At 58.4% G+C, this 22764-nt stretch overlaps 3 protein-coding genes across 9 annotated transcripts; 2 read left to right on the top strand and 1 right to left on the bottom strand.

Annotated features, from left to right (window-relative positions):
• Positions 1-818: 818 nt before the first annotated feature.
• On the bottom strand, positions 819-6330 carry STOML1 (stomatin like 1). 3 transcript variants are annotated; one of them, XM_051770303.1, is made up of 8 exons: positions 6042-6330; positions 5682-5935; positions 5335-5441; positions 5051-5200; positions 4405-4608; positions 3389-3617; positions 2608-2811; positions 819-1920 (listed from the first exon to the last, which is right to left on the bottom strand). In XM_051770303.1, exons 2-8 carry the CDS (start codon positions 5827-5829, stop codon positions 1718-1720), a joined length of 1245 nt encoding a protein of 414 aa, XP_051626263.1. In that variant the 5' UTR covers positions 5830-5935; positions 6042-6330; the 3' UTR covers positions 819-1717. The 3 variants fall into 3 exon arrangements, with proteins under 3 accessions (XP_051626263.1, XP_051626262.1, XP_051626264.1); XM_051770302.1 differs by having other exon boundaries at positions 5682-6330; XM_051770304.1 differs by having other exon boundaries at positions 2608-2808; positions 5682-6329.
• PML (PML nuclear body scaffold) lies at positions 6249-14799 on the top strand. 5 transcript variants are annotated; one of them, XM_051770288.1, is made up of 10 exons: positions 6249-6327; positions 7075-7176; positions 7916-8483; positions 9136-9713; positions 10242-10294; positions 10749-10829; positions 10912-11110; positions 11732-11784; positions 13619-13775; positions 13861-14798. In XM_051770288.1, the coding sequence occupies exons 2-10, from the start codon at positions 7125-7127 to the stop codon at positions 14430-14432; spliced, it is 2313 nt and encodes a 770-aa protein (XP_051626248.1). In that variant the 5' UTR covers positions 6249-6327; positions 7075-7124; the 3' UTR covers positions 14433-14798. The 5 variants fall into 5 exon arrangements, with proteins under 5 accessions (XP_051626248.1, XP_051626247.1, XP_051626252.1 ...); XM_051770287.1 differs by having other exon boundaries at positions 6270-6327; positions 7071-7176; XM_051770292.1 differs by having other exon boundaries at positions 6270-6327; positions 7071-7176; positions 13619-13725; positions 13861-14200.
• A 4730-nt stretch (positions 14800-19529) lies between these two features.
• LOC127462026 (immunoglobulin superfamily containing leucine-rich repeat protein 2-like) lies at positions 19530-22416 on the top strand. The gene is made up of 2 exons (XM_051770293.1): positions 19530-19807; positions 20314-22416. Exon 2 carries the CDS (start codon positions 20320-20322, stop codon positions 22414-22416), a length of 2097 nt encoding a protein of 698 aa, XP_051626253.1. The 5' UTR covers positions 19530-19807; positions 20314-20319.
• The last annotated feature ends 348 nt before the right edge of the window (positions 22417-22764 follow it).

The raw sequence follows: 22764 nt of genomic DNA, 5'->3' as shown, positions 1-22764 counted from the left end.
GGAGCTCGGGGGCTGTCCCTCCACCTTGGAGAGGATTTCCACATCCCTTTGTCCTGTATTCTGGTCCTTTGCTCCTTCGTGCAGGGCATCGGTACCCCCAGCCGTCTGCACCATGGGGACCATCATGAAAGGGTACCACCACAAACAGGGGACCACCATGACTGGAGGACCACCACAGAAGGGGGACTGCCACAAAGAGTGGACCACTACAAATGGGGGGCCATCAGGAGTACTTGGGGTTCACCTCTCCTGGCACCCCCAAAGGGAGAGGGCATGGCAGGACACTACTGTCAACTCCTCTGGGGTCTTTTGATGCCCTGAGGATCCCCAAAGCCTGGCCCAGGCCAGAGCCACCCAGCCCCAGGCTTTGAAGAAGATGTTTAACAGGTGGTTTAGTCTGATTGCAGCTGTGAAACATTTCAGTTCCAAACATTTCAGTTTTGGAAACATGTTAATTCTCTTTCCCCCTGTCCCATCCTCTGGCAAGGAGCCCCTTGCATGGATGGGACAGGACAGCAAGACCACTCAGGTTTGTCCCAGTGGTCCAGCAGAACATCCTGGAGCTGATAAAGCTGCCTGGAGCTCTGAGACATTTTAACCCCTGGGGTGCTGGGTGCTGTTAGGGAGCTGAGCATCCCCCAAGAGGCCACACAGCATCCTGCCAGCTCTTCCTGACCATTCCAGGACTTCATGTGTTCATCACAATCCAGCCTCCTTGACTGGCAGCTCCTCCCATGCTCTGGTCTCTGCCTTGGGGGAAACTGAGGCACGGAGGGTGCAGCCACATCTGCCTGCAGAATTCACGAGCCCAGCGCTGCCCAAGGCTGCACACCAGGTTTATTGTCCATCGAGAGTGGATAGAAAGGAAGCTTACAAAATAAATAAATATCTCTATATGCCTATATCCAGTCCCCGCCCCCTGTGGACACACCTCACAGCACACACGCAAAAGGATCTTGAAGCACAAATTAGCGCAGTCACTAATTACAAACCGCTGTGTGGGGAAGGCAGGTCATCCCCCAAATTGCCACCTCTGCCACTTCCCCGTAAGTGCCATTATCCCATCAGTGGTGCCACACTGGATCCCAGTTCCAGCCTGCTGGTGGCATCCCAGCCTGGTCCAGCCAGCCCTCGTGGCCCGTTTTGGCTGCCCACCCCATCCCATGGCTCCTGTCCTCGGCCACAGCGTCCCCAAGCTCTCCTCCACACAACTGCTCAGCTCACACCCCTTCCAGTGAGATCCCTGGCCATGCACCAGGTTGTGGGGACACCAGGACATCAGTCTGTGCCCTGGTGGCACATTGGCCCAGGAGATCAAGGCCAGGTTGGATGGGGCTTGGGGCAACCTGCTCTAGTGGAAGATGTCCCCTGCCCATGGCAGGGGGTGGAACTTTAAGATCTTCCCACCCAAACCAGTCTGTGATTCTATGAAACTGGAAGCAAACTGGCGCCCGGTGAGGTGCCAGCTGGTTCCCGTAATGTTGTAAGCAGGGGATGAAGAACAGAGGGAAAGCCAAGGACAAGGACAGGCAGTGGAGCTCAGCCTCAGTTTCCCTGCTCCGATGTTCACCCAACTCCCACAGCCTCCACAGGAAGGGCAGCAGGAGCTCCAGCATGGCAAGGCCCCCCACCACACAGCACGGTCCTCCCAAACGTCCCCACGCCTCGGCACACGGACAGAGACACAAGCACACGGACACGCGCCCACGCACACGCTCTATCGACGCTGCTTCATCGCCTTGACGAGCTCCTCCAGCTTCAGGGCCAGGTGCAGGTCACCTGTCACCTGCAGCCTCCCGCTCATGTAGGCACTCAGGGGGCGCAGGTCACCCAGAAAGAGGTCCTGAAGGTCCTTCTCCGACACTTGCAGGGTGACATCAGGAACGCCCTCGGGCACGCCGCGGCAAATCCGCCCGCTGCCTGTAGGACACGGTGGGTGGGAGAGGGAGAAACAGTGGGTTCAGGATCCAGCCTTGATCCAGCTGGTGTTTCCCCCACACACATTTCATGAGATTTGAGATGGGCCAGATGACAGATGGGCCTCCTCCTGGCAGGGAGACTTTGGAGACAGGAGTCCTTACACCTCATGGAGATGAATTTCTCTTGTGTTGCTCCACCAATACCCTTTACAGTGGTCCACCTCCAAGCCCCGTCCTGCTTTTGCCATAACCACCAAGAAAACCACAGGCAACCATGTGGGGATGTATTAGGGTGCTGGAAGGACATCCTCCAGCATGGCAGGGGCCCTCCATCACTACCCCCTTGTGCTGGTGTCCTATGAGAGTCAACAACTCCTGAGGTCTCCAGGCCAGCCACGAGACCTTGCTGTCAATTTTCCATCAATATTCTATTTATCAAAGAAAATTCATGGTTTTAACCCAGAACAAATGATACTTTGGACTGCCAGGGAGCGTGGATTCAAGGTCATGGTCACCAAATTATGTTGCTCACCTGATGGGTCCCGAGGTGGCTTTCATGGAGGTACCAAAGGGGTTTGGTTTGGGACCTCTGACCACCGAGCTTGGTGGGGTTCACAGCATGCAAAGGGGGCACAAGAGCAAAACACACCCTCACAGCTCCAACACAACAACCCCAAAGAGTGCTGACCTGAGGAGAGGTCTATGAAGTAGGTACTCCAGGTGCCACTGGACAGGGCGATGTTGACCTGGTAGGATGCTCCCACCTGGCTGACCAGGGCCTCAGAGAGGACAGACTCCACTGCTGAGAGCAGCTCGTCTGCGCTGGGCTTCCTCTGGGCAAGGAGGGGAGTGGTGGGAGGCTCCACCTCGTTCACCATCTCCACACTGTCTGCTGGGGACAACGGCACAGATTAGGGGACACATTTGTGTGGTGAGCCAGACCCACCAGAAAAGGTCTCCAGAGGAAAGAAACCACCTTATCCAGAAAGTCTTCAGCTAAGCAAGAAGAGGGCAACTGGTCTTGCCAGTTCCTGCTCCACTGTCTGCCATGGGTTACTCTTCCCTGGCTAACAGGGCGAGGAAAATTATCCCTGAAAAGTTAATGGGGCACCAATCGGTGCAGGGTTTCTGGAAAAAAATCCACATGACTCTTGGGAAACTCAGGCTCGATTTTGCCTTGTGGAAATGCTGAGATATGAGTTGGTCTTGAGCCCAGGGCTCCTGCAGATCTGCTTCTGCCCTTCCCAGTCCCTTCTCCAATGTCTTGTTGGAATGGTGGTGCTGTGCCATGTGCTGTATGGAGCTGTGCCCGCAGCTCTCCTCCCTGCTACCAGCCTGTCTGTGCTGTGCTCGTAGGAGCATGACATCTCCCAGACTTTGACTCCTCTGTCAGATAGCCAATGGACACAAAGGTCACCTGGCAGGAGGGACATGACCCAGCAGAGGAGCAGTGACCCAGGGTTGGTTACCTGCCTCTGGAGCGCCGGTCCCGCCGCCGGCCAGGGCCAGGGTGCTGCCAAAGAAATGGGCAGCCAGCTGCTGAATGGTGCCGTCCAGCCCCTCCAGCCCTGGCACTGGTGGCACAGTGGCTGCAGGCCCCGCCAGGTTCTCCCGGGGTGGCTGCAGCACAGCCTCCATGCTCAGCTCCACCCGGTCCACCTCCAGGCCCCACGACTTGGTCATGTCGTTAATCTCCAGCTGGGAAGAAAGGGAGAGGTGTTGACAGCTTTGACAGCCTAGGCAGAGCTGGATATGGCCATGGAGACCACCTCCCCACCATGGCACCTCCCACCATTGCCATCCTATAGCTTGTGCTGCTGCTGCCCACCAGTGGGGTGTTACACCAGGCTCAGTAGTCCTCCTTCTCCTCCAAGCTGTCAGCTCTCACATCCAAACCCTCCTCCCCCAGTTGCTCTCCCAGCTTGGAGGAGGCTGGGACAGGGGAGACAGCTCTGTCTTGTTCCTCTTTCCATGGTCCTTTTCCTTGCTCCCTCTTGGGCAACACATCCTGGCATGGTGCTCCACCAGGCAGTATCTCTGGCCTCCAAACCACCCTAGGGACCCCAGAGGTATCCCCCAGTCTCTTTTTACATCACCCCTTATAGACATTGAACCCACAAGATCTTGGCCTGGCCCAGGCTGACTGCAGGCAGGACTCACTGCCCTCTGTCACTACCTTGTCCTTCTTCTCTCACCCAAAGCCCTTTCCAGTCTCCCTCCAGACATTTTCCTGATGAAGATAAGGAGGTCAAATCACAACACGTCAGCCTTTCTGTGCACCCAAAGCCCTTAGAGATCAGCTACAGAACTCTGGAGATCTGAAAATATCTGCTCCCTGCTAATCACCACATTTTCCCAGCTCCCTTCCTTGTCCAGGTCTGTGGCCAGATAAGACTTTCAGCAGCTCCATCTTCTCCTTACTGTCACTTCGGCACCACGATCCCAAGGGTTTGGGTGTCCTGGGGGGCTCTCAGGCAGTCCTCACCAGCAGCTGCTCCCCGATCCTCAGCTTCTCCACCTGGATCTCACGGAGGCTCTTCTTCATCAGGGTCTTGGTCATGGCGTTCTGTGCTGTCATCCGGGTGGCCGCAATGAGGTCCTTCACCATCATGACGGACAACACGGGGTCCCACACCCGGAATTGGACGTCGGCACCCATGGAGATGATTGCCCCATCCTTGGAGGTCACCTGGGGCAGAAAGGAGTCAGGATCTCTGCCGCTCTCCGCCCCACGGCCCAACCCTTGTGTGTAGATCCTGGGAGCAAAGGCATTCCCAGATGTCTTTGTTAAGAGGATTATTTGAAACAAAACCAATCCAAATAATTAATTTTTGGCTAGCTTGGATGGTGAGGGCAGCTTCCAGCATGGGCTGTTATTTAAAGACATCTGGGAAGGGTAGGGACTGATGGTTTTGGGATGTCTCCAGCCAGGAACACCCTCTGAACAAGGCAAGAGGAGCTTTTTGACCTCAGGCAGGTGAGGACTGACTACACAACACCAGCTACAATGTCCCTGGCCTTGCCAGGAGGAGCTGAAAGCTGGGTCACCAAGGGTCAGACCATCCCAAAATCCACCGGCTCTGGGAATTTGAGAGCTACTTCTCCATCCCACCCTGAGGGATGGCAGTCACCTTGCAGGGGGGCACATTGAAGGCCCTTGTCCTCAGATCCACCCGCTGCCAGTGGTCGATGAAGGGCAGCAGCAGGACCATGCCGGGCCCCTGAGGTGCCTGGATGCGGCCCAGGCGGAAGATGATCATTCGCTCGTAGGTGGGCACGACCTGGAACGGGAAAGTTTAGAGCAGGGCGGAAGCAAAACCCTGGATCCTGCAACGCCAGGACCAGGGGCAGCTTGTAACTGTCCCCTTATGGAGGTTGGTTGTCATGCCACTCCTCACCTGCTTTCCTCACTTACCTTCAAGGCGAACCACCCTGAGATGGGGAAGGTGACAACCATCAGCAAGAAAACCAAGGAGGTGATAATCCCATGGCAGATCCAGGACAGCCAACCCTGGGAGGTGTCTGCAAGAAAGGTGAAAGGGGGATGTACCTGCTCCAAACCGCCCTGCCCTGCCCGTGAACCCCCATCCAAGCCTCTCCCCTCCCTGCACCCTGCACCCAGGGCTGCCAGCAGTGTGGGGGACACCCAGCCAGTGCCACACCCTACAGCACCGGGGGCAATAGGGAGGGAGGCAGCAACTCCCCTCCCGGTGTGGGAGTCACCTGAGGTATTCCCAGCCATCCCAGGGGCTTGGGGCTCACCTATGGCATTCCCAGCTGGTCCCAGTGGGTCTTGCTTGTCTCTGAAGCAGAAAAAGCCCTTCTGGGCACCGTAGAACCCAATGCTGGACTGCTGGAAGCGGTCAAAGTCCCCCAAGGGAAGGGCTTGGTATCCCGAGCGGCTGAACATGGTGCTGGTGCCTTGCACAGGGCCTTGCTCTTGGTGCTCCAAGGTGCTCCTCTAATCCTGGCTCCCTGCTGCCATCACAGCCACCTCCGTCCCTGTCACCGTCTCCCTGCCGTGAGAGATGCAGCTGACAAGCCCTTCTGTAGTCACATCACAGGAGGACGTTTGCTGGAAGAAATCCAATCCTTCAGGGGCTTCCCTGGCCGGAGTCTCACCCCGGCTGAGGTGCTGGAGGCTTCACATCCTCCCGGAGACCCTCTGGGGCAGGAGCCGAGTTTGGAGACAAAAGCTGCGACCCCGCGGTCGCTCCTCACTTCGCACCCCCTCGGAGCCGGGGGTGACCCCGGGGCGTCCTCGGCCGCCGGCCCCGTGGCCGCGGGGAGCGGAGGCCGCGCCGAGGATGCTGAGGGGGGGAAGGAGGGAGCCGCTATCGCTTCCTGGTCCGCTCGTCATGTGGCTGCTGACGGCACAGGGACGACACGGCCCATGGCTCACGGCTCGGTGAGTTGTTCCGGAGAGGCCCTGCCAGGGAAACGCTCCGCCGGCCACGGGGAAGACGGGGGTCTCCATCGCACATTCACACCATGGGGGGCTCCGCAGGGTACCCCGACCCCACAGGAACAGGAAAGCGGGAAAGGTAGTTTTCCCAGGAATTCCTGCTCCGGCGTGGCCTTCCCGCCATGCCAAAGCCCCCCGCTCTCCCTCTCGCCGGCTCAAAGGGTAGTGGAGATCCAAGAGCGGCGCTGCCGAGGGTAGGGGATGACAATAGTGAGGGTTTAAAGCCCCCCTCGGCTGAAGTGGGAGCCTGACACTGCCCCAGAGAGAGCAGCAGCTCTTGCAGCCGAGACAACACCCAGACAGCACCGCTCGGGGGTCCTACCTAACAGCTGGAGCAGAACTTTGCCATCCGAACCCCTCTCGGAGCCAGCATCCCCCTGGTGCCAACATCCTCTCGGTACCAGCATCCCCACCCCAGTATCAGCGTACCCCCGGTGCCGGCTTGCCCTCCCTCCCGGTGCCAATATTCCACCCCAGTACCAACATCCCCCCTTCCCTGCATTTCCGCCTCCCTCGGATTTTCCACCGGTACCCCCAGGCAGCGGGCAGGCAGAGGGTGGGAGCGGGGAGCCCCCATCTCATTCCTTTCCCACCCACCAGCTCCCTCGGTCCCTCCTGGCCCGGGCCGACCCCCCCCCGTGCCTTCCCCGCCTTTTTACCACCAGCTCCTCCTCCTTCCTTTCCAGCCAGGCTGAGGAAACGAAAGTGGTCTGGGACGGCTGTCCCCTCTCGCCGCTCTCATGCCCGACATCCCCGTCGCGCCCCGGCCGCCCGGCCCCGGCCCCCCAGCAGGTAACGAGGGGCTCCCCGCTTTCCTGGAGAGGGAGGCGGGATGGGGAGGAGGGCAAAGCCCGATCCAGAGTCTCCGAAAGGGACCTGCGGGCATTGCCTGCTTGGAAGGGTGCGTGTGTGTATTAGTTTTTAGGGTACAAAACCGTTGCAGGAGGGAGGTGATAAGTGGGGTACTGGCTTTGTTGGCGGGGGGGTTTCTGTCCTGCCGGCCTGAGGGAGGGCTGGGGGGACGAGGAGTGGGGAAGGGGACACCTTTGGGGACAGGGCTTATGCCAGCATCCCACTGCTGCCTGGGAGGTTTTGCAGGAAACTTTGGGGACCGTTGCCGGGTTCCCCCCTTTTGCCTCCGCTGCTTTTCCCGCTTGCAGAGCAGGAAAAGGCGGTAGCAGCAAAACGAAAATCGTTTGTCCCCACCCCCAGTCTTGAAATCCGAAAGTCCTGGAAAGTCCTGAAAGGGAAGGCGGTTGGGGAGGGTGGAGGAGGGCCTCCAAGAGCCTCCCACACAGAGGGTAGGCGGGAGCACAACCCTTTGCATCCAGCGGAGAATCTCCCCGGGAGAGCACCTGGAGTGCTGCCACCCGCTCGCCCTCGGCAGGAGGGATGGAGAGGAGCCTCAGGCACACCCTGTGGCTCCTTCATCTCTCCCCTGCAGCAGTTGGGCAAAGTGGGATGCCCACAGGTGGGACTGAGCCTCCCAAACTTCCATCTCATGGAGGTTTTTTCTCCACATCCCACCTAGATGGAGACGGTGCCACTGCTCCCATGGAGACAAGACCCCAGCCGGATACACCTGTGTGCTCACCTCCATCCCACCCTCCGGCGGTGGAAGATGACTTCCAGTTCCTCCTTTGCGAGGGCTGCCAGCAGGAATCGCCCAACCTCAAGCTCCTCACCTGCCTCCACACCTTGTGCCTGGGTTGCCTGAGCGAGAACAAGCCCGTCGGGCAGTGCCCCGTGTGCTGCACGGCCATCCCGCAGGCCAACGGCATCCCAGACATGGACAACCTGCTCTTCACCAACCTGCAGGCCCGGCTGAGGGTCTACAAGCAGATCACCAGCCCTGGTGGTCCCAATTGCAGCCGGTGCCGGGGCGAAGCGGCCCTGGTGTGGTGCTGCGAGTGCGAGGAGTTCTTCTGTGCCAAGTGCTTTGAGGACCACCAGTGGTGGCACAAGAAGAAGAGTCACAAAGTCAAGAAGGTGGAGGAGCTGCGTGCTGAGTCAGCCCATCAATTCCTGGAAGACACCAGGAAGTCTTGCAACCTTTTTTGCACCAGTTCCAGTCACCCCGACCAGAGCCGCGTCTGCAGGTGAGAGGGGTGCCTTGTTCCTGCATCCCATCCTGTCCCAAGGGCTTTGGGGCTGCTGCTCCAGGAGCAACCCTGCCAAAGGGGTTTCATCACCTGCCTTTGGAGAGGAAAAGCTGCAACCTTGGTGAGACCCCAGGCAGGAGCAAGTTGTGATAGGGCTGGGGGGAATCACATAGAGCTGAGCCAGCGGAGGTTCAAGTTGGATATTAGGAAAAGAACCCACCCCCAGAGGGTGGTTGAGCATTGGAACAGGCTCCCCAGGGCAGTGGTCACAGCCCCAAGGCTGCCAGAGCTCAAGGGGCGCTTGGACAATGTTCTCAGGGACATGGTGGGATTGTTGGGGTGTCCTGCACAGGGCCTGGAGTTGCACTTTGATGATCCTTGTGGGTCCCTTCCAGCTCAGGAGATGCCATTCCATGAGTGTGTGTGCTATTGGTTTATCAGGAGCCTGGGAGGAGGGAGGGCAGCAAAAGAGGGTTGAAGGCCCAGGCTGATGGCCGCCCCTGCAGCTGGTGCAGTGAGGCAAAGCCCCCGTGCCTCAGTTTCCCTGGCACTGTCCCTCGGGCAGGGGCAATGGTGCCCAGGGCAGCAGAGCTGCTTTTGCCGCCCCAGTGCCGTGCCGGCTCTGAAGGGCGCTCCTGTTCCCTGCCAGCATCTACTGCCAGCAGTGTGAGAAGGCGCTGTGCTGCTCGTGCGCGCTGCTGGACAACCAGCACTCGCAGTTCAGCGACATCTGCAGCGAGACCCAGCGCAGGCAGGAGGAGCTGAGCTCCATGGAGCGGGAGCTGCGGCGTCGGCGGAGCGGCTTCGAGGCCACCTACGCGTCCCTGCAGGGCGAGGCCGCCCGGCTGGAGGAGGCGCAGCGGGAGACGCGGGAGCTGATCCGTCAGCGCGTGGAGCAGCTGGTGCGGCTGATCCGTCAGGAGGAAGAGGAGCTGTTGGGGCTGGTGGAGGCGCGGCAGGAGCAGGGCCGTCGGGAGCTGGCGCGGGAGCTGCGGCACGTGGAGGGGGTGCTGCGGCGGATGGAGGCGGGCGAGAGGCTGGTGGAGAAGATGAGCCTGTACGCCACGGAGCAGGAGGTGATGGACATGCAGCCCTTCATCAAGGGCTCGCTGCAGGAGCTCCAGCGGCTGAAGCTGCCGGAGGCCACGGACCGAGGGCAGCCCGGGGACTTATCCGAGTGCAGGGCCAGGCTGCAGGCGCTGGTGGAGCGTGTCACAGGGCACCCAGGTGAGGACTTACCATGGGGATCAGATAATCATGGAATTGTTTGGGTTGGAAAGGACCTTAAAGCCCATCTCATTCCACCCCCTGCCATAGGCAGGGACACCTTCCACTAGACCGGGTCGCTCCAAGCCCTGTCCAACCTGACCTTGAATGCTTCAAGAGATGGAACATCCACAACTTCTATTCTTCCACTTCTTCTGCTCCCTGCAGCAGAAGAAGCCCAGATCCATTGCTGTGGGTCCTTATTTCCACTGGGGCCAAGCTTCGCTCCTTTGCTTATATGTCCAGAGCCCCTTTCTGGTCTCCCAGCAGTCTAACAGGCTCTGGTGATGATGATTTTTGGGTTACCAGAGTCTCCTAAACCCTTGGGCCATCCCAGACCAAAGGGCTGGGAAAGGGAAGAGAGACCAGAGCTGCCCCTTCCTTGCTGCAGCTGTCAGGAAGGTTTTTCCCAGCTTGGCTGCTGCCAGGGCCAGGTGGGAACTCTGGAGGCTCCGATTTGGGATCTCAACCCTGCTCTCTCCATTGCAGATACTGAATCCCAACCTGTACCCGTGGTCGAGGTGGCCCTGGAGAACAACCTGGTGAGACATCAGCGTTTCATCCCTGTGTGGTGCCATGTGGGGAGGCCTCCTGCATCAGCCAAAACATACATTCTCCCTTCCTCTGTTCTTTTGCGAGGGTCTACCTTCCCCTCCCCAGCCCATCAGTTGATTTTTTAATCAACAACAAACCCCCTGGCAATGTTTCTGCCTGGACAGAGAAGAACCTACATTGTAGCCATCATTTTCCATTACCCAGGCATTTGCCTACCCCATCCCACTTCTCCAAACCTGCTGCTTCATCCCTCACTTTCCGCAGGGAAAACCACAACTGTAGCACAAACCTTGAGCCAAGCCACAGGGCCAGGCTGTCCCTCAGTTTCCCCCCTCCTGAGGATGTTTCTGCCCCCCACGCTGTCTGGGGACACCCCAGCCCTGCAGGGGGGGTCAGTGTTCTCCGGGTCCACCCTAATGCTGCTCTGTGCTCTCTCCGCAGCAAGAGGATCAAGTCTGGCCCAAAAACCAGAGCACTTTGCCCACCTCACCCACCAACCTCAAGGATGTGCATGTGGACAAGGTAAGAACCATCCCAGCCAGGCAGGAGCCCTTGGGAGTTGCCACCCTGGCACCTTCCACCACCTGTGCTCTCCCCTGTCCAGGCTCGCCCTGTCCCCTCGTGGCACAAGAGGATGTTTCACTGCAAAGAAAGGGGCAGCCAGATCTCTCCCAAAATACTGAAGCTGGAGTGTGATGACATGCCAGGCCCCAGTGATCCCAATTCAAACCAGAGGGATTTCCGAAGGGAGCCCGGCACCTCCATGCCCGGACGGAACTGCAGCAGCAGCACAGATGATGCAGGTGGGGGCCATGAATGTTGCCCTCCTTGTTATCCCATATTTTTCTCTCCATTATGGGGGTCCATTCCCAGCCTCTCTGCACCCCCAGGCACTCAGAGCCTTGGTCAACCTCCCCTGGGTGACAGAAGCAGAGGGTGGGAGCTGCTTCCTAGGGAATAAATACAACAGCAGTGCTCGGGGTGGATGTAGATGCTCCATCCAGCTCCATGTCCCACTTTCAAGGTAGCCAAAATCCAAACTTAGGGAAGAGCGTATCAGCAGGGAAAGTGCAGAAAGGCTCCTCTGCCTCCTGCTCCAGGAGTAGTAAATTTTCCTGGAGCAAAACCCAATATAATTCTTAGGAAAACACATTTTCTTCCCCGAGCTGAGCCAGCCCCACTGCATCCCACAGTGAGGAATCCTGGGATCAGCTCTGCAAACAGGATAGAGGATGAAATGCACCTTCTGAAGAGGCTGGTGCAGGATCCATGGGGTGAAGCAGCAGTGGAAGGGTTGCCCCCACCTTGGGGTGCATCCAAAGGCTGGGTGGTTCATGGTCCTGCGGCAAAACTCAGGAGAGTCGATCTGGTGGCATCCAAAATCACAGTCTTGGAGCTTCAGCATCCCCCTGTTCCTTCCACAGAAATCACCAGCATCGTCATCGGCAGCTCGGATGACAGCGAGGAGGACACGGTGGTGAGTGTAGTGCCAGACCTCCCTCCTTGAGCTGCGCTGCCGGAGAAGAGGCGGCCACACCCCATCGTCTCGGGGTGCCTTTCCCTTTCCTCCAGCTGTGCTTGGAGCCAAGCCTTCTCCTTCCCAGCAGCACCCAGAGACCTGCTTATGGTTTTCTCTTCCACTTCAGGTGCTCCCAGGTGGCAGGGCATCCAGGCCATCCCAAATCTAGTTCTCCCAGGCCAAGACCTTTGCTCCTGGTTTTCTGGAGCAGCCGTAAACCCCGCCTTGGTCTGCTCTGAGGTGGGATCCCCCGAGGCAAACCTTCCCAGTCAGTCCTTGTGGCTTCCTGAGAGGTGGTTCTCAGCTTAAAACCAATCAATTTTGATCTAAAAATCAAATTTGTGAGTTGAATGTAGCATCTGTGCTCTCAGAGTTCATTGGCCCTGTACCAACATGGGCTGAGACGCTCCCAGGAGCCACTGGAGCAGGGATGGACCTGCACCCCCCAAGGGACATTGCACAACTCTGGTGCTGCAAACTGGTGTGTGGCAACCAAATGGCCTTGGCTGAGGTGGTGAGATGATCCAAAGGGGGGGATCCTTGACGAGATACCATGTCACCATCACGAGAAGGGGATCCCCTGGGAACCAGAGGCAAGTGCGGCTGATTTGGGATTGGGAATTGGGGTTGGTTTTCCAATACTGGCTTAATGAGGGGTGAACACCTTTTTTTTTTGTATAAACTAACGCAGAATCTCTTCTTGCTCTTTCAATAAAGCTGTTCTCAGATTAAACCCCAGCCACTGCTGGCTTCCTTATTCATTTCCTCCTGTCCTGTTTTTCCTGGCTCCTCTGATTCCTCTCTAACAAAGGGAAAAAGAGAGTTGTGGGGCTAAAACCTGTCCCCAGTCCCTGCTAGTGGCAAAAAATCCCAAGGCTGGGGCTTTGGGGGATGCTAGCAGCTTGCTGGGAGAAATCCCTGGGTGCATCAGGTGTCGTGTAGTACGATGTGGATTTAAGGGTGTAGCAAAGAGAGGTGCCAGGGGTAAAAATCCCACATTCCCTGAGCTGAGGAGCCTGAAGTTGTCTGTCCAGCGATGTTTCCACCACTCCTGGGCTGCAGGTGGAGTTGCAGAGAGCTGGTGTGGAGGGAGATGGATGTCCCATCGCTGCAGGATACCCAGGAAAGAGGTGCAGGATTGTCCTGGGGGAAAAGAGGGAAGGAAACTAAGGTTGGAGCCTCTTGAATGTGTTGCTGTCCTGCTCCTCCTGTAGGGAGATACTGTGGGTGTCCATCCCTGCTGATGCTGGGCAGGGGCTGGTGGTGTGGCTACTTTTGTTCATCCTTGGGAAGTATTGCTGTAGGCACTGGATCTGCTGAGCCTGGAGAGGCCCTAAACCTCCTTCTGACCTGATCCAGTCTTCCTGATCCAGTTTCCTCTAGACACCAACAAGATCTTTAAGTATCTCACGGAGTGAGGTTGCTCAGGCATGTTTATGTCCCTCCATGATCTGCATCCATACAAGATGAACAGCAAGGGACAGCAATCCCTGGACCTGTGTGTTAGTGCCTGCATCCCAACCCTGCTCAGGACAAGCTGGATTCAGGACTCTGCTCTTGATCACTTGTTTCTGACCCTGTTTTTGGGCTCTCAGCAGGACTCCCCATGGCCAGCCCACTCCAGACACAGGACACACCCAGTGCCAGGACATCACACCTGTGGTTTTTGTGGCATTGCCACAAGCAGATCCCTGTCCATGGCCAATGGTCCTCCCAAGGGTTCTCCTCATGCCTTCCCAGCCAGGTCCAAGCAGGCAGATTGTACTTGGATCCCTTCTCCAATCTCTTGCAGGCCTTCAGCGAGGCCAAGGACAGCAAGAAGCCCTCCAGCCCCACATGGTCCAGAAGTGGCACCTCACCCCACAACAGCACCGGCCCCCCCAGCCCCTTGGATGACAGGTTGGAGCCGGGTGCTTTGGTGTTCTTCAGCCTGAAGGTTGATCCAAGAAGTGAGCACTGCCCTTCCCAGGGGCTGAGGGGCAGAGAGGGACCTCCCCAAACACTTACTCCAGCCCCGTCCTTTCCCCTCCACAGCCCAGAACATCATGGAGATGGCGGCGGTGAACGGAGACCACTCCTTCAGGACGCTGATCCAAACCCCCGAGTCAGTGCTGGCACTGCTCCCCGAGGGCATCCCCTTGGAGGTGGGGGTGCAGTACCTCCTCTGGTTCCTCTCCCTGCTCCCCAGACCCATCCTCATCATCTGGAACTTCTGGGGACTGGAGCTGCCCGCTGTCTTTAAAGCCCTGGATGCCACGGGCAGGAAAGTGGACTTCTGCCATGTTGTGTGTGGTTACATGGATATGTTGTCCTTGGTCAAGGACAGGGTGCCCCAGGCCCCTTCCTACAGGCTGAATAACTTACTGAGAAGGTACCTGCAGCAGCGACTCGGAGAAAGCGCCCTGGCCAAGGCCAAGGCCTTGCAGAATCTTTGGGGAGCCCTGGCACTCCCTGTGAGCCTGGATATGGAGATGATGCTCACCCACCGCAACGCACAGAGCTACACCCTCCTCTGGCCCTTCGTGCAGGAGAAGCTGCTCACCAAGAGGGTGGCCAAGGTGCTGGCACAGCGCAGCCTCGTCCTCCGGGATCTGGAAGAGGAGTGAGCACAACCGTGGGGTGAGCTGAGCTGGCCAGGTCTCAGGTTAACTGCACCACGGATGCAGGGATGCAAGGATGCTCACCAGGGAGGCAGGGATGCTCACCAGGGAGGCAGGGATGCTCACCAAGGGTGCAAGGTTGCTCACAAGGAATGCAGGGAAGCTCTCAGCAGCATTAAACAGGACTCCCAAACCTTCTCTGCTCCCAGCATTGGGCTTAAAAGGTTCAGGCCCCTGGGCCAGCTCTAGGGGGAAGAAATAACCTAATGGAATTAACGTCCTTATAAAATAAATGACACAACACAGGCAAGTGCAATTTACTGGGACATCTTTCTTCCTCCTTTTTCCAGCCAGGCAGGAGGGGAGGTGCTTGGAGTTCTCTTCACCCTGCCTTGCTCCCCTCCCCTCAGGACTTCCCCCCCACCCCAAGGCCGGATGTGGCCCCGGTGACAGTCGGAGGCGGCCACATCGGGTGTCCCCGAGCAGGGCTGTGTGTGACACGGCAGTGAGGGGCACATGCCACCAGGTGTCCTCTTTGTACAGCCGCGCACGGGCTGGAGCGCCGGGGCTGGCGCCGTCCTTGGGGCACTCACACTCACTGGTGCTCACACTCATGTGCAAACACACTCGTGCACACTCACTTGTGCACACTCACACTCCATTGTGGACATAAACTCACTTGTGCACTCACACACTGTTGCACTCTCACACGTGCACTCACACCCACTTGTGCTCGCTCACACCCACACCTCTCACACCACCCACATCCCCAGGGCCCACCAGTGGTCTCTCCTGTGCCTGGGGGGCACCGTGGCCGTCACTGAGGTGCCTGAGTTGCTGTGCTGGGCACGGAGGGAGAGGGGTGGGAGGGGTGGGCAGGTGCTCTGGGGGGCTTGAGGTGAGTGAAGGTGGACAGGGAAGGTGAGGGTGAGCAGAAAAGTGTGAAGATGGACAGGGAAGGGTGAAGGTGGACAGGGAAATGTGAAGATGAACAGGGAAGGGTGAAGGTGGGCAGAGAAATGTGAAGATGGACAGGGAAGGGTGAAGATGGACAGGGAAGGGTGAAGATGGGCCAGGAAAGGTAAAAGTGGGCAGGGAAGGTGAAAGTGGGCAAGGGAGGGTGAAGATGAACAGGGAAATGTGAAGATGGACAGGGCAGGGTAAAAGTGGGCAGGGAAAGTGAGGGTGGGCAGAGAAGGGTGAGGGTCTCCCCTCCAAGAGGGTGATAGGGGAGCTACCAGGCTTGGAAAACGGGGGATACAGGGAGGAAAAGTGCCTCCCATCTTCTGGGAGCCCCCAGGGAGCAAACCATGTCCTGGACACAGCGATGAGTTATTCCTGTTACAGTAGTGATCCCAAAGGAGCCGGCACGTTGACACACAAGGCTTGTCACCAAATTCACCGCGAGGATCCTCTGGTGGCTGCTCGAGGGCTCTGCGGGGGATCAGCCTCTCGAAGGGCACGGGCAGAGGGCAGAGCCCATCTGTCTGCTGTCACCGGCCTCATCAAAGCCTGGTAAAACAATGACGGAGCCAATGGGCTGTGGCAGCAGGATTAGCTGTTTCTCTTGCCTTGAGCTGCGGTAAAGCTCATTCATCTGACCAGAAAACGGTGTCTCACTGTGAGGGTAGCAGAGCAGCACCCAACAGCCCTCAAACCCTGGAGAAAAGGGCTTTGAGGGCTCCCCAGAAGCCCTACCAGCTTCCATCTCCAACAGGAAGCTTTGACACTGGTGCAGACCTCCCTTCCACCCAGAGCCACCCTGTGAAAATCCCCCTCCCAGGAAGACTCAGAGCCTCTCTGGGTTTTCTTAGCCCAATAAATAACTTCACTGAATTAAGTGAACCTCCTGAAATGATATATATTATCCTGCTTGCTTGATTGGCTGTTATTAATAATGCATTGCTCAATCTAAACCATTCATAAAACGACTCCCCGCCAGCCCCAAGCAAAGTGCTCTGGGACTTAGGAGGGGGAAAAAAAAAAAAGGCAGGAAAGAGAAGCATAAATCCTTTCTGGTTATGAAAACAGATTTCTTCCCCCAACAATCATGCAAAACTAATTAGAGCCAGAGGGCTGGTTCCTTTGCGTTGATTGTGCCCTGCGGGATCGCTCAGGTCTGCTGCCCAGAGTGGGGGAAGTCTAGTGCAGAGGAGGATTCGCCTCTGCGAGCCTGGGAAAGGTCACCTGGATTACATTCCTAATAAAAACATAACTCTACTGTCACCTGAACAGGTTTGCATCCCATGGAACGTCAAGAGAGAGGACGGGGTGGTCAGGACTCTTGAATATTTAGAGAAATGGTGAGGCCAAGCTGAGGAAAGACTTTCCTAGGTGGAAGGAGAAACCACATTGTCTCTGGCCAGGCAGGTCCTGCAGTCAGGATGCTCCCAGGGTGGTGGTTCATGTGTTCACCTGGTCCTGGGGGAGCTGGAGAAGCCAGGAGAGCCCAAACTGGTGGCTTGGCCTTCTCCTTCTGAAGTAGGCAATGTCCCTGACCAGTGGGAGTTGTGTCTCTGGAGCTGGGATGGTCAACACCAGCCCCTATGTGCCACATGTTTAGGAGCACAATGAAACTTGTGGTGCCTGGGGCTGAGGCAAGTGAAGTGTGAGAAGGAGAAGTGGGCAGCTCCAGAGCCTGCTCTTCCATCCATCCATCCATCCATCCATCCACACATCTATCTGCTCATTTTCCCTCCCTCCCTCCCTCCTTGGAGCTCCCATCTGAGTGGACTGCAGAGCCACCAGAGCACTGTTGTTCCTCCCTGTTCTCAGCCCACGGGAAACTGAGGCACAAATGGTGACATGAACCCCTTGTGTCAGCTGGGGAGGGGTGAGTGGGGGTCTGGATGGATGGTGTATCCCATGCCATGCTGCTTCATGCTCCGATGCCCTCCCACGTGTCTAGGTGAGGGTCTGGCCCTCAGGAGCATGAGGAGGGATGTGTATCCATCTTGTCACACGTGCCTCATCCCTGACCCATTTCTAGCACAACGTGAAATGTTCCTGAAATGCTGCCACTGTATCTAGGACACTTGGGTTCCTTCCTCTTGCATGATGGATGAAGGCATCATCCATCCCTTCGGAAGAGCTCAGCAGAATGCCGTGGATAGCAGCCAAACCAGAAAACGAGTGTCCTCTCCTCACTGGTCACACTCTTGTGGCATTTTAACTCCCTTCCATGCTCCTCAAAGCAAGTTTTCCATCCCTGTGTCTCCCATCTGAGCTCTGCAGCCATGGGGCAACACCAGCATGGGCTAATCCATGGTCCTGCAGCCCCACAGCAGCACGGGGAGCTTGGGATGTGGAATAACCTGGGTGAGGAGCAGGGTGGGTCTGTTTGGAGATGCTGAGCCCACAAGTGCTGCCCCACTAACCACAGAAATCCCTGCTGTGGGGCTCAGGAGAGAGTGACAGCCCACGGGTGTTCAGAAAGTGAGCAAAATGAGGGGAAAATGCCTATAAACCACAACTCCAAATGCCTGATGCTGTAATTCCCTGAGCGTGGGTGCTTGGGAGTGTCACGGTGAGGGTGAGGACATGCTGGGTGACCAGCCAGCCACAAGGGTGGGATGGGGATGAGTCATGGCTCAGCTCCGAAGATGCTGAGAGCACCATGGCCGTTCAAACCCTTCTCCAGCAGGAAGGGAGACATGGAAGCGCTGCCCTGTGGATGTATCCACTGGATTTGAAGCGGTGCCTCCCTTCTGTGTGGCCCCTCAGCAGATCACTGTACCAAGGTGGCCTTGCCCATCTGCTCGGGACAGTTCCCTTGGACCATTCCCAGGGTTTTCCTTGCAGAGTGTTGGTTGGGTTGGGCAAAATCTGTCCTGGGCAGCAGGTGTCAGGCTGGGGGGCTTTGGACATGGCTCCTGGGAGGATGGGAGCCATCATCGAGGATCAAATCTGACATTTTGCTGTCAAGCAGCTTGTGCTCTGTCCCTCCAGTCATCACCCCCTCTCCGCTCCCTCCTCCCTCTCCTCGTCCTTGGAAGAACACGCCCATCCCGTGGCCTCGGGGCTGGGATGCGGGGCCGAGCTCCCGCCGAGGGAGAGGTGGCCGGGCTTTTACTACTCCTGCGAGCAAGCAGGAAGGCGGCGGGGCCCCCCCTCAGATCCCCGGGGGTCCCCACGCCTGAAGCTCCCCGGGATGTGCCAAGTCCCCGTGGGGAATGGGGAAGGGGCGGTAGCCGCAGCTCTAGGCGGGGCCGCTGTCTGTCGCGACAGAGCCGGGTCGGGGACACCGGGAGGAGTGGACTGACCCATCCGAATCCATGATGAGTCCGCCTCGGCACCCCCCGGCAGAGCTCCCGGAGGGGAGAGGATGGAGGGATGCAGGGGGGAAGGGAGGGATGGCGGGAGACAGGAATCGATCACGTTCCCAAAATCAATGGTTTCTCGATGAGAGGGGCAGGACCGAGGGTGGAGGGGGAGAACAGCCCCACACGTCGAGGTGAAACCACGAGGGGAATAAGGGGCTCCCTGCGCCTTTCCAAGGGGCTGAAACCTTCGGGAGGAAGCTCCGAGACAACGGTCCCGTCTTGGGGACCCCCGGCAGCCCCTGTGTATTTCTCTCCCCTCCCATCTCCTAACCCCCTCCGTGTTTAAAAGCGCTTTGCATTCAACGAGCGCCGAGCGACGGGACCGGCTGGCACACGCCGCTCATCGCCCGTGGAAATACCGCATGGATCGGGCGTGGGGGGATGGCAGCACGGCCCGGGGACCGGGGGCGGGAGGGTCCAACCTCCGCATCCCCGTCCACAAGCGCTCCACAAAGGGTTGCGACCCCGCGATGTCCCGGGAGGACGGGGGTAGCCGTGTCCCGCATCCGCCACGACGGCATTTCGGTCCCTCCGGGGGGGCACCGGGGAAGTCAAAACGGCGGACGGGGCTGGGGGGGGGGCTGGATGACGCCTGCTGCCAAGCGCGCGGAGTTGTATTCGTTGCTCTGCCGGGTGGGTGTTTATTTTGGTTATTTTGAATGTTTTAGGGGGGGTAGGAGGGTGCCGCGCCCGTCGCGGGAGCAGCCGGCCCCGTCCTCGCCGCAGGCTGGCGAGCGGCGGCGGTGGGTGGGTGGTGGGATGGGAAAGGGGTGGTGAGGAGGGAGGGGGCAGCCGAGCGGAGGGGGAGGCTGGCAGAAATGCTAATTCCTCCCTTTCGCTGTCGCCTCGGCAGCCCAGTGCCCGTACGGCCCCGCTCCGGCTCACAGCTCAGCCCGGAGAGGTGCGGGGGGACGGGTGGGGTCCCCCCGCCCCTCACCGTCGTGTCCGGGCTGGCGGAGGCTCCTCCGTGCCACAGGGACGGGGGTCGGGAGGAGGATGCGGAGGGCCGGTAACGACGAGGAGAAGGGCTGCGTGTTGCTTAACGGCACTTAGGAGCGGGTAAGGTGCGGGGTCAGCCCCGGTGCGGTGCGGGAAGTGGGGGAAAGGGGCGAAGGAGGGAGTCAGAGAGAGTGGAAAACAGGGAAGGAGAGAACTAGGGAGGAATGGAGGTGGGAGGGAGAAAAGTGGGGACAGGAAAGATGAAAGAAAGGAAGAAAAAAAAGAAAAGGGAAAGAAATAATTGAAAAAGGAGAAATTAAAGCAGAGAAGAAAGAAAACGAGATTTAATTAATTTTTGAGCGTCTGGGGGAAGGAAAAGCCTAATCAAGACGAGAAAAAGAGAGTGAGAAGGATGGGAAGAGCTGGATGGGAAAGGGGGGAAAACGAGCGAGAAGGGGAAGAGGGGATGAGCACGAGCGAGGGGCGAGGGGGGGGCAGGCGGGGGGAGCCGGGTACAGACAATGGGGCGCGGCCCCGCCGCCGCCTCCCGCCGGGCGGGGACCGGGGCCGGGAGCGGGGCGGGGACGTGGGCCGGCAGCCCTGAGACCCCCTGTATCCCTTGGCAGGGGGAGATGGCCCCGCTACTGGCCCTGTGGCTAGTGGCCCTGCTCGGCTTGGCCCGGGCGTGCCCCGAGCCCTGCGCTTGCGTGGACAAGTACGCGCACCAGTTCGCCGACTGCGCCTACAAGGACCTCCAAGTGGTGCCCACGGGTTTGCCTTCCAACGTGACCACCCTCAGCCTCTCGGCCAACAAGATCACCTCACTGCAGCGGCGTTCCTTCGTGGAAGTGACCCAGGTCACCTCCCTCTGGTTGGCACACAACGAGATCCGCTCCATCGAGCCCGGTGCCTTCGCCATCCTGGTGCAGCTGAAAAACCTCGACATCAGCCACAACCAGATCGTGGACTTCCCCTGGCAGGACCTCTACAACCTCAGCGCTCTCCAGCTGCTCAAGATGAACAATAACCACATGGCTCTGGTACCTCAGGGGGCTTTCCACACCCTGAAGGACCTCCGGTCCCTCCGCATCAACAACAACAAGTTCACCACCCTTGCTGAGGGGATCTTTGACTCGCTCAGTTCCCTCTCCCACCTGCAGATCTACAACAACCCCTTTGAGTGCTCCTGCAAGCTCCAGTGGCTGAAGAAGTGGATGGACAGCACACTCATCTCCATCCCTGAGAAGGACTCCATCACTTGTGCCCTCCCGGAGCAGCTCCAAGGAGTGCCGGTGGGGAAGATCCCGGATGTGCAGTGCGCCTCGCCTACGGTGCAGCTCACCTATTACCCCAACCTGGACACCACTGAGCTCTTTGATGGCTTTACCCTGACACTGCACTGTGCCGTGACGGGCACCCCACTGCCCGAAGTGAGCTGGAAGATCCGCACCTCCAGCCAAACCCTGGAGCTCAACGGGAACCCGAATGAGACCGCTGGGAAGGACCAGTCCAAACGGGACCCTGAGCGCTTCTTGGTCTTCAAGAATGGCACCTTGGTGATTCCCCACCTGAGCAAGAGGGAAGAAGGCACCTACACCTGCCTGGCCTCCAATGAAATGGGGAGTAACCAGACCTCTGTCAACGTGGCTGTGGCAGGCACCCAGAAATACCCACTGCAGCCCGGGAGGGACCCACTGGGGGGTAAAGCACAGCCAGGTGACAAGAAGCCTGGGGCCAAGGGAGCAAAGAATAGCGTGCTCACACCAGATGAGAGGAGCAAACCCCTTGGTCCCACCCGGCAGAGCCAACCATCCTTGGCAGGTGGGACAGAGTCCACGGGAGACGGGCAAATCCCTTTCCAGCTGCCACCCTTTGAGAAGAAGTGTGGCTCCACGCAAACCAGCAAGTACATCTCCAATCACGCCTTCAACCAGAGCGGCGACTTCAAGCAGCACACGTTCGACCTGGGGGTGATCGCTCTGGACGTGTCAGAGCGCGACGCCCGGGTGCAGCTCACACCCACCTACACGCAGCCCGAGAAAGTCCACCTCAGGATGCTCTACCTGTGCCAGGAGAGCAGCAAGGGCCATGCCTTGGTCCAGTGGTCCAAGATTGAAGAAGGGGTGAACTCGTACTGGTTCCAGGGCTTGAACCCCGGCACCAACTATTCCGTGTGCCTCACCTACCTCGGGGAGGACTGCCAGGTCCAAGTGGTCTTCACCACCAAAAAAGAGATCCCCTCGCTCATCATCATCGTGGTGGTGAGCATCTTCTTGCTGGTGCTGGCCACCTTACCCCTGATGGGGGCCACGTGGTGCCACCTCCTCTCCAAATACCAAGGGAAGACCTACAAGCTCATCATGAAGGCCCAGAACCCAGACCAGATGGAGAAGCACATGGCCGCTGACTTTGACCCCCGTGTCTCCTACCTGGAGTCTGAGAAGAACTACAATCCCAGCGAGGTAGGGGAGGCAGAGGTGGAGGAAGAAGAGGAGGAGGAGGAGGATGAAGAAGGAGGCAGGTGGAGGAGGAGGAGAGAAGCCGAAGGGGCTCCGGAGCTGGAGCGAGAGGAGAGCGTGGCAGCCAGCTCCATGGCGGAGTCACAATCCAAAGCCAACGGCGAGGAGTTCGAGGTGCGCTCTGAGTACAGTGACAAGCTGCCGCTGGGTGCCGAGGCTGTCACCATCTCCCAGGAGATCAACGGCAACTACCGGCAGCGGCCCCGCTGAGCCTCCCCACACCCCCTCCACCCCCACCTCGGCCCCACCTCCTCCCCGGTCCCCAACCCCCGTTCCTCGCTGGGCATCGCTGCTGCTTTTACTCCGAGGAAAGACGGGAGTATCCTCAGCGATGCCTGACCCTCCTCCTCCTCCTCAGACGGCAGGACCCCGGGGATGCTCAGTGCCGGCGGGACGCGCTTCCTACGATTTCGTTTCCATTTTGGGTACCGGCAGTCCTTGCTCCCGGCTTAGCGACAACAACGATTCGCGGTCCCCTGGCCGCCTCTGCCCTCCGCTCGCCCCATATTTTCTTTCCCCTTAAAGGAAAAAAACGAAAAAAAAAAAAAGATGAAAAAC

Source organism: Manacus candei, unplaced genomic scaffold (assembly GCF_025592945.1).
Source record: "Manacus candei isolate 608988 ecotype Guabito, Panama unplaced genomic scaffold, ASM2559294v1 h1tg000119l, whole genome shotgun sequence".
Taxonomy (NCBI): domain Eukaryota; kingdom Metazoa; phylum Chordata; class Aves; order Passeriformes; family Pipridae; genus Manacus; species Manacus candei.
Note: the sequence above shows the minus strand (reverse complement) of the source record. Positions and strands in the feature narration are given on the sequence as shown.

Excerpts from the sequence above, each read along its gene's own strand:
- STOML1 (XM_051770302.1), bottom strand. The coding sequence starts at position 5,829 with ATGTTCAGCCGCTCGGGATACCAAGCCCTTCCCTTGGGGGACTTTGAC. Across the intron at positions 5,201-5,334 it reads CAGGGTGGTTCGCCTTGAAG|GTCGTGCCCACCTACGAGCG; the intron begins GTAAGTGAGGAA and ends TTCCCGTTCCAG. Across the intron at positions 2,812-3,388 it reads GACCGGCGCTCCAGAGGCAG|CAGACAGTGTGGAGATGGTG; the intron begins GTAACCAACCCT and ends CGTTGTCCCCAG.
- PML (XM_051770290.1), top strand. The coding sequence starts at position 7,125 with ATGCCCGACATCCCCGTCGCGCCCCGGCCGCCCGGCCCCGGCCCCCCA. Across the intron at positions 9,714-10,241 it reads GCGTGTCACAGGGCACCCAG|ATACTGAATCCCAACCTGTA; the intron begins GTGAGGACTTAC and ends TCTCCATTGCAG. Across the intron at positions 11,111-11,731 it reads CAGCAGCACAGATGATGCAG|AAATCACCAGCATCGTCATC; the intron begins GTGGGGGCCATG and ends TTCCTTCCACAG.
- LOC127462026 (XM_051770293.1), top strand. The coding sequence starts at position 20,320 with ATGGCCCCGCTACTGGCCCTGTGGCTAGTGGCCCTGCTCGGCTTGGCC.